The sequence below is a fragment of the Littorina saxatilis genome, linkage group LG9, assembly GCF_037325665.1.
Source record: "Littorina saxatilis isolate snail1 linkage group LG9, US_GU_Lsax_2.0, whole genome shotgun sequence".
NCBI lineage: Eukaryota > Metazoa > Mollusca > Gastropoda > Littorinimorpha > Littorinidae > Littorina > Littorina saxatilis.
Genome location: NC_090253.1, coordinates 37819779 through 37829913, shown reverse-complemented (window position 1 = coordinate 37829913; position 10135 = coordinate 37819779). Strand labels below are relative to the sequence as shown.

General features: G+C 42.0%; 1 protein-coding gene across 1 annotated transcript; it reads right to left on the bottom strand.

Moving 5' to 3' along the window:
* Positions 1-5039: 5039 nt before the first annotated feature.
* LOC138977194 (KRAB-A domain-containing protein 2-like) lies at positions 5040-7525 on the bottom strand. Its single transcript, XM_070350098.1, has 3 exons — positions 7159-7525; positions 5584-6586; positions 5040-5081 (listed from the first exon to the last, which is right to left on the bottom strand). The coding sequence occupies exons 1-3, from the start codon at positions 7335-7337 to the stop codon at positions 5040-5042; spliced, it is 1224 nt and encodes a 407-aa protein (XP_070206199.1). The 5' UTR covers positions 7338-7525.
* Positions 7526-10135: the final 2610 nt, after the last annotated feature.

Sequence of the window (10135 nt, the reverse complement as noted above, 5' to 3'; positions counted from 1 at the left end):
AGAAGTCAGAAGTCAGAAGTCAAAAGTCAAAAGTCAGAAGTCAGAAGTCAAAAGTCAAAAGTCAAAAGTCAAAAGTCAGAAGTCAGAAGTCAAAAGTCAAAAGTCAAAAGTCAAAAGTCAGAAGTCAGAAGTCAGAAGTCAGAATGTAAACACAGGGTCCATTGCGAAAGGGTACGTCGAGGTAGGAAAAACACCCCCGTTGGTCAAAGGGAAATAACCATTCTCACTGCCACCAACTGAGAAGGTTATTTCCCTTTGACCATTAATATGTCACTCTTAATCTTAATCCACCAATAACTCCCTAACCGTGTGTTTTTGTAAGGACCGTCTCAGGAATGTATAGAACCTGTTCACCAAGTTTGGTGACGATCGGTCCGTTCATTCTTGAGATCTATATGCGAACACAAACACACAAACACACAAACACACAAACAAACAAACAAACAAACACATCCAGTGAAACCTATACACACCCCTATACCGGGGGTGTAATAAAGCAACACATACACTGCGATACGTTGCAGCACAATGCAATACAACACATCAATACTTTTTTTTTACGTCAATTAGAGATAATCATTTTTGGGCTGACCGAACAATGAACACGATCATTCCACACAATTAACATAGAATAACATCAAAAACACGTTGACACATCTATGCAACTTTTATCAAAGGCGTACATACGTACAATCATCACCTCTTCCCTTTTACTTTGAACCATAACTCCCTTGACAACTTAGGCCAAGAAAAAAAATCAATGTTTCCGATTCCCCGACCGACCCTTAATTTTTACTACCGACCCTATACATTTTATTTTACCGTTAAAAAAGAAATTAATCAAACATAACACAACTATATTTACAGACTCCTTATACAAGGGAAGTTACTCTTCTCCGACATGCAGGTAACGCAATTCCAACGATTTCTGACCAAATAAAAGCCACACACGCCTGTGTCAATACCTGAACAGAGTCGATGTGTTTGTGTGTTTGTGTGTTTGTGTTCGCATATAGATCTCAAGAATGAACGGACCGATCGTCACCAAACTTGGTGAACAGGTTTTATACATTCCTGAGACGGTCCTTACAAAAATTGGGACCAGTCAAACACACGGTTAGGGAGTTATTGGTGGATTAAGATTCTACAAGGACTTATAGAGTGACATATTAATGGTCAAAGGGAAATAACCTTCTCAGTTGGTGGCAGTGAGAATGGTTATTTCCCTTTGACCAACACAGGTGTTTTTCCTACCTCGAAGGAATTTCTTGTTTTTTTTTAAATCAATAAAACATAAAAATAAAAAGCGGCATCCGACCTACCGATTTTTCTTTTTTGTGTGCCTTGTCTTCGGAAACAAACTTTATTTGTATGGCCTTATATGCACAGATATCGTCGCCGTTAGTCGTTGCAAAAACAGTAGTTCTCTTCCGTTAATCAAATCCGGCATCCGGGAACAATTGAGTAGACTGTTGGACACCAAACTACTATAATTATAGAAACAGACCGGATAAGCAATTTCTGTGAACGATTGAAATGCATGGAACTAAATTGGAAAGGTAAAGGGGAAAGCCTCTGGGACTGAATGGAATGAGGAAATCATCGATTTTTTTTATTCGATTGTGGATTGAAATCAAACAGCGGCAACTCCGTGTCAGCGTGAAATTAAAGCTGTCTATTTATCTGTCAGTCTGTCTGTCTGTTGTTATCTCTCTTTATTACCAATTCAGTGCCCCATATGGGTTTTTGACCAATCAGGACGCATTCTAGGTGACCCTCTAAATGTTTATCACGCTAAAAATTAACAAGACAAAGTAAAAATGTAATTCAACAATATCAGCGTGATTTATTCTAAAGAATGACACTTCACTAAAATGCTGTCAGGTAATACTCTCTTTATCTAAAAAATACCGAAAAGCGGGTTTTGTCGGTGGGTGCGTAACGGAACAGCAAGGCACCGCCCAGCGTCTGAGTGTGCAATGCCGACCGCTCACTTGAAATCTAAATGATCAAAGTTCGGAAAAATCAAGTGAAATTGCGCCACTCGCTTTACATCAAATGTATCGTTACGTCATTTCCCATCCGTCTGGAATCGGTTCTAAATCTGTCGCTCTCTGTTCAACGAGAAAAAGCGAAGCAACCGAAACGCATGTTCAACATGGTTTATCTTGTGAGATTGTTGTGTGTCAAAGGCATTTGACCTGTGAATATTCATCACGTCAGGTGTGTTACTCTGATTGGCTGACTCAGATCACGAGAATTCTTTGACTGACAGGCATAATCAGGTAGAAGCGCTCAAGTTCCCATTGCGGCTGTTCTGTCTAATTCGCGGGGTTGCTTCGAAATTTCTTTTGGTCGAATTAAACGGTAATAAAACCGTTATCTATATATATATATATATATACGACTTGTGTCTGTCTGTCTGTGTGTGTGTGTGTGTGTGTGTGTGTGTGTGTGTGTGTGTGTGTGTGTGTGTGTGTGTGTGTCCGCGATGCACGGCCAAAGTTCTCGGTGGATCTTTTTCAAATTTGGAGACCGTATTCAGCTACACCCCGGACACAACCTCATCGATGAGATATTTCAACACGTGCTCTCAGCGCGCAGCGCTGAACCGATTTTGGTTTTTCTCTGGATCCATTCCCAGTAACTCTTTATCTTCTCCAGTGTTTTCAGCCGCGTTTATTTCCCTTCCTCCGTGCGGTGCGCCGGCAAAGCCGGCGTACACCCGGTGTAGGATCCGGTCCGGTGTCCCCTCTGAAGTAGTCCCCCGGGGGACCAATTCGTGGCAAAAACTTAGACATCCAGCCTTGTTTTTCTTAGGCATTCAAGCCATTTTCAATCTATATCTTTGTCCGGTATTATGTAGTGCACAGACAGCAATCTCTTTGTTTGACTATATTTTGCAGAAAATAAAATAGATCTGATTTATAATGCCGTTCAAAAGAAAAATCACATGAAATAAAATGAATAATAAATAAATACTGATAAGAAGAAATGAAACCAGTCTCTGATTCTTTCCTTTCTTTTCTCTGAAATTGCTGGTAACATTACTAACATTGTAACAAGAAAAACGAGGCTGGATGTCTAAGGGGGGACCATTATAGAGCATTTTTTGCCACGAATTGGTCCCCCGGGGGACTACTTCGGAGGGGGGACCGGACCGGATCCTACACCGGCATAGCCGGGGCCCCGGCGCAGCCGGGTATTCGGCTCGACTTCTTCCCGGCGCAGCCGTACCCGGCGAAGCGGGTATTCATCTAGTTTCTAATATGCTGACTGTTAGCAAATGATAACAGACATGTCTCACAAACGATATCAGCATTCGCCTAAAAGGCTCATGCTTGATATCTTTTTTCTCGACATGTCTTGTTATCATTTGCTAACAGTCAGCATATTAGAAATAACTCATAATATATGTGTCTGTCTGTCTTGTCAGTGTATTTCTGTCAGTATGTCTGTATGTCTCCCTCACTTGGTATCTCCGTCCCTACTCCACTTCTGTCAACCTGCGCATGTAGTGTGTTTCATCATCTGCCGAAGCGTTTCTTACACCCAATCATATAGCTCCATCATTGTCTCTATATGTCTTTCATGTCATCTCCCTTTTATTGTCTTTCCTAACCAGGCATTGGTATGTTTAAATCATAGGGTTGAGGGCGTGGTAGTAATTAAGGGTAAGTGGGCGCGACGGGAGCTCGAGCTTGGGGATGGTGGGGGGAGGGCAAGATAGAGAGTGAGAGAGATATATATGTTACAGTAAATTCTCAAAACCAGGAAATTTGCGAAATCCCTGAAAATTTCAGTAAATTTGTGAATTTCCTGTTTCACTCGGGGATTTCACGAATTTCCTAAAAATTCTAGGAAATTTGCGAATTTCCTGTTTTCAAGGGGCAGGAAATTCGCAAATTTACTGAAACACATTTGAAGGGAAACAAGTGCTTTGTTGGTTGCTTGTGAACCATTTAATGATTCTGATTTCCTTATATTAATGCAAGTTATACACTCATATTTCTCTCTCTCTTTCTCTCTCTCTCTCTCTCTCTCTCTCTCTCTCTCTCTCTTATACTGTCATGTTTCCTAAAATGTGACCCTCCACCACGAAATGAGTCGCATATCACCTCGCGCGGTTCTGCGCTAGGCTTAATATAAGTCCGGGGAGTGTCTTGTAACAGTGTGAGGGTCACCTTAGTCACAGGCTTATAACTCAAACAGTTTTCGCTCTTTTCTAAAACGGTTTTCACCACTGGATAGAGCATAAAAAACTCTTTAGGAAATTGTATAAATATGAAAATCATGCAACGCTGACATGCGACTCATTCCGTGGTGGAGGGTCACAAATGTTTAACATAAAATATGAACGAGTAAAATTAAAAGGTACATTATGACACTCATCTCTCTCTCTTAAACTGTAATTATTTCATAAAATTGTTAACATAAAATCTGAACGAGTACATTAAAAGGTACATTGTGACACTCACATCTCTCTCCTATACTGTCATTTGCGGCCAGCCGTGGTAGAACAGTCCATTATGATACAAGATAAAAACAAAACAAGCCGGGCATGTACAGCACAGACATATGGCACGTAATATAAGCATTCGCTTGAGTTCATGGCCCTATTATTTCTCGTTTTATTATTGTCTCATGTTTAATTGAATAAAACCGTGTTTAAACCAAGACATAATTATGGCAATGAAAAGACGCTTAAAAATTTCTTCATGGTGCGTCTTATTTATTGGTGCAGGATTGGCTGCTGTGACATCTTGAGTTGCACAGTACTTTGGCTTTGTAGCACTTGCATCGATTTGTTTTACATTTTGTCGACCCTGCACAGCTGCATTTCACAAAGCCTTGCCCGCCTGATGCTGACTGTTCTATCACGGCTGACCGCAACGACACAGCCTTGTCAAGAGAGACATCTTCTTCGGTTAGCAATCTCTGCGGACATAAATCAAACTGGTTTCGAGAATATCCGCCATGTAAGATACCAGCCTTAACCGCAATCGTGTAGATGTCTGTTTCCACGTCCCTGTGTAAAATCACACCAAGTATATTTCTTGGATCTCCTCTGCCACGATCCACTAGAGGCACGGGCACAGCGACATTATCACCAACTTCTCCGGCTTTCAGGTCCACCCGACTTCTCTTCACCATTCGCTGTGCTTGAGACATTTGACCAGAAAAAGCATCTGCTCGACACCGTTTGATCTGATCACTGCGAGCATCCAACATTTGTCCTGGAACATCTGCGATGACCGGTGTGTCCATGCAACTAGTAAGTGATTGCGAACCGAAAGCTGGATCGCTTGATTCAGAAGGAGTCGTGTTTGATCCAGAAGGAGCTGGCGGGTTTGATTCCGAAGGAGCTGGAGGGTTTGATTCTGAAGGAGCCTGAGAGTTTGATTCCGAAGGAGCTGGAGGGTTTGATTCTGAAGGAGCCTGAGAGTTTGATTCCGAAGGAGCTGGAGGGTTTGATTCTGAAGGAGCCTGAGAGTTTGATTCCGAAGGAGCTGGAGGGTTTGACTCTGAAGGAGCCTGAGAGTTTGATTCCGAAGGAGCTGGAGGGTTTGATTCTGAAGGAGCCTGAGAGTTTGATTCCGAAGGAGCTGGAGGGTTTGATTCTGAAGAAGCCTGAGGGTTTGATTCCGAAGGAGCTGGAGGGTTTGATTCTGAATGAGTCTGAGGGTTTGATTCTGTAGGAGATGGATCGCTGGATTCAGAGGATGGCTGATGCAAAACCAGTGCCAGGAGATCTTCTTCAGTTTCCAAATTCTTCAGGACTTCAAAGGGTAGAGATGATGTTGTGAGCCCAACACTAGCCTCGCTGCCGAATAGTGCTGAGTAGGGGGATCGCTTTATTCCCGAATGATGGGAAGAGTTTTTATAAAACTGCACAAACTTTATCCCTGTTGCCCAGTCTTGAGTATGGTTGTCCGCCAGCCAGGCCACCAGCATGTCTTTGATGTCACCATTTGCTCTTTCAACCGATCCCTGGCTTTGTGGATGTCGCGGCTTCCCGTGAACTAATACCAATGTTGGCCAAAAATCTTTCAGTTCTGAAATGATGTTGGCTGTGAACTCAGTGCCGTTATCGCTTTGGAGAATTGCAGGAGCACCGATCACGAGAAAGATGTCAAGCAGCTGGGCTGCAACCTCTACAGCGCGTTTGCTCCTAATAGGCCGGAGGACGCAGAACTTGGTGAGATGGTCTTGATACACCATGATCCATTTGTAACCGTTGCTTGGCATGGACTGCATGTCAACAAGATCAACTTGTCCTCGTGATGCAAATTCCTTGCTGATGATTGGACGCACAACTACACCTTTTGTCATGGGTCTCTTTCTCTTTTTCTGACATTCTTCGCATAGTGACTTGAAAAGCTCGAGCGATTTGGTACTAATGTTTGCATATTTCCTTTGTGTTTCTTTGATCATTCGATCACGCCCACCATGGCCCGTCGAGATATGAGCGCGCTTGATGACGTCGAAAGTTTCCTCGATGGTGACATAGTAGACAGGGGTTTGTTCAGCACAACTCCTCTTCTTAATGAGCTTTTCAACAGGACCACACTGGAGAACGTCATACCTGAAAACACAAATACAAAATGTGTGGTAGGGCACTCGATCCATGCATTGGTAAAAGATGTATTGCGTATGAAAGCCTGTTTTGTTTTTTCAGAGTGACAGACACAGACAGACAGACAGACACAGACAGAAAGCCACCCAGCCAGCCAAGCTAGCAGACAGGCAGGCAGATAAAAAGAGCGACAGTGATATAGAGATAGAGAGAGAGACAGAAAGGCAGACAGAGACAGACAGACAGACAGACACAGACAGAAAGACACCCAGCCAGCCAGGCTAGCAGACTGGCAGGCAGATAAAAAGAGCGACAGTGAGATAGAGATTGAGAGACAGACAAACAGAAAGGCAGACAGAGACAGAAAGACAGCCAGAGCAAAAAGAGAGAAAGAGAGAGATAAAGAGAAAGAGAGAGAGAGAGAGAGAGAGAGAGAGAGAGAGAGAGAGAGAGAGAGAGAGAGAGAGAGAGAGAGAGAGAGAGAGAGAGAGAGAGAGAGAGAGAGAGAGAGAGAGAGAGAGAGAGGGAGAGAGAGAGAGCAATAGACATACAGAGAGACCGACAGAGAAAGATAAACTCACTTCGCCAGGTTATAATATTCCTGTCGACTTTTGGTTGCGTTGTTCACGGCTGCAGTCTTGACATCTTCCACAATCTTGTTATATTCCGACTTTGGGATTAAACAATATGTTTTATTTTGCTCACGTTGTCTGAAAAGTTCTGTGGTGAACTTCAGTTCAACATCTGCATTGCCTGCCATCCTGTTGGGCTGCCTATCAGCAAAATGAACCTAACGCGGACTGAACTGCAAAGGCTCATGGTCTGTCAGATTTGGTAGTTCAGGTGTGAGCTGTTTTTACATGAGTTTTCGTAATCCCAACACCACAAAACTTCTTATAACTTATTTTCACTTTCCTTTCATGTGGCTGGCGTGGCGGGTTGGTAGTGTGTCGGACCCAAAAATTGAAGATGTTCGGTTCAAATCATGCTCAAATCAACTTTTTTTTCTTTTTTTTTCTTCTAACAGTAATCTATAAAAATCACAATGTAAAATAAAGAAAACGGACTCTTTTTTTTTTTTTAAGAATTTTACAAATTTACTGAAACGTTTTTCATTGTTCAGTAAATTTGTGAAAAAATGGCATGCTCATTTCAGGAAATTCGCAAATTTCCTAGAATTTTTAGGAAATTCGTGAAATCCCCGAGTGAAACAGGAAATTCACAAATTTACTGAAATTTTCAGGGATTTCGCAAATTTCCTAGTTTCGAGAATTTACTGTAACATATACATATAGACAGAGAGAGAGAGAGAGAGAGAGAGAGAGAGAGAGAGAGAGAGAGAGAGAGAGAGAGAGAGAGAGAGAGAGAGAGAGAGAGAGAGAGAGCGAAACTGAAATTGAAACGGATTTTTATTACAAAGGATAGAGGTTTTAGGCAAAGCCTAATCTTACAACCTGTCCCTTATACAAACACTTAAATACGGACGCACATAAGCTGAGAGAGAGAGAGAGAGAGAGAGAGAGAGAGAGAGAGAGAGAGAGAGAGAGAGAGAGAGAGAGAGAGAGAGAGAGAGAGCTAGCTTACACCGGTGACGGCGCATGTGGAGGTTCATGCTCCCGTCATGAGATGATGAAGCCAAATAAAAACTGAAGGAAAAAATCCGCCACCTCCACAGAATGTTGTACGTTTTCTGACTCCATCATCACATCAGTGTACACCTGTTGCGGCCGGTACGTACTGTACATGCGATTAATCTACAAGGTAGTTGCTACATGTACACGATATATTCCTATACTAAGTCTTCACTTGAAGTGGTCAGTTTTATGGTGGCATGCTTGTGTAAGAAATGAGAAATTAATGCAATGAGTCTGGCGATTAAAAAAGAAAATGTATACTATTGTCGATGATAACAACACACACACACATTTATACAGACTTACACAGACAAAAAACAGCTGATGCACGCCCCCCCCCCTCGCCCCCCCCCTCGCCCCCCCCCCCCCCCCCGACAGCATGCCCAGCATTCTGTGCTTTTATAATGTAACTGCGGCGTACGGGAAAGCCAAACGTGCGCGTAAGTCACACTGAGTCTACGGGAAGTTACAGCGTAACTTGTTATTATTCATCCTGGATAATAAACGCGGATTGAATACAATAATAAACCAATATAATATGACTCTTTGTGTATTTTCAATTTGTTTTCCTTCTGCCTTCTTTCTTTCTTCCTTCCTTCATTTCTTGTTGTCTTGTTTTCTCTTTCTTTCTTTCCTTGCTTCTTTCTTGGTTTCTTTTTTGTTTCCTTGATTTGTTTTCTCTCTCTCTCCCTCTCTCTCCCCCCCTCTCTCTCTCTCTCTCTCTCTCTCTCTCTCTCTCTCTCTCTCTCTCTCTCTCTCTCTCTCTCTCTCTCTCTAACTGCATCAACAGCGACATTAATTGACCATATATACACGGATAGAAAAACAATGGTTTCGAATGTTAATGTGGTAAATTCTGGCATTAGTGATCATTACGTGACTTGCTGCTCATGGAACTATATAATCCCAAAATGTCATAAAAAAAGGACACACAACCATCGAATATCGGAGCTTTAAAAAATTTCACGAGTCTAAGTTTTTCATAGACTTATCTTCAGCTCCGTTCCATGATGTGTTTAATTGTACTGAGGCTGAGGAGGCGCTTAATTGTTTCTCAAGTATACTCTACCCGATTATTGATAAGCATGCCCCTCTGAGGCAACACCGAGTAAAATCCCCTACATTACCACCGTGGCTTACTCCTGAGATTGTAGAAGCTATGGCACTACGTGATGTTTTGAAGGAAAATCAAAGGAAATCAGAATTTAAAGCACAACGCAATAGAGTTACCGAGTTAGTACGCCAGGCAAAAAGTAATCATTTTCATAAATTGGTTGAAGACAAAAAGGATGTTGCCACGCTTTGGCAAGCCATAAATGAAGTGTTAGGTAAATCCCAAAGAAGAAATGGGAGATTAAATAGCGCCATTTCTCCTGACGCATCAATGAGCACTTTCTGTGTTTGGCTGATCGATTGAAACAATCTAAAAATGTAAATGAAGAAGTCGAGGGTGGGGACTCCCTGTTGTTTAGATTAAAATAATTTTGTATTCATAAATTGAAATCACAAGATTCATTCTCTATCCCAACTATTGCCGTACATGAAGTTGGAAAATTTATAGAAAACCTTCAGAATAATAAATCCATGGGGCCTGACAAAATCCCCCCGTCGTTGCTTAAATTAGCCCTACCGTACATAGTGGAATCCCTAACGTATGTGTATAATCTTTGCATTGAACAAAATATTTTTCCTGATGCATTTAAAACGGCAAAGGTCGTTCCACTTCCTAAAAATAAAGATGTGTCTGACCCTAATAACTTCAGGCCAATTTCATTGCTTCCTATTTTATCAAAGCCTTTAGAGAAGCACATCCAGAAGAATCTTCTGAACTACATGGAAAGGTGCAAATTATTTCACAACTTTCAATCTGGGTTTCGTCCGAAACATTCCTGTAGTACAGCTCTTTCATCACTATGTGATAACT

Coding starts and splice junctions, on each gene's coding strand:
- LOC138977194 (XM_070350098.1), bottom strand. CDS start 7,337: ATGGCAGGCAATGCAGATGTTGAACTGAAGTTCACCACAGAACTTTTC. Junction 6,587..7,158: donor GAATATTATAACCTGGCGAA/GTGAGTTTATCT, acceptor TTGTGTTTTCAG/GTATGACGTTCTCCAGTGTG. Junction 5,082..5,583: donor CTTCGGAATCAAACTCTCAG/GCTCCTTCAGAA, acceptor CCGTGCCTCTAG/TGGATCGTGGCAGAGGAGAT.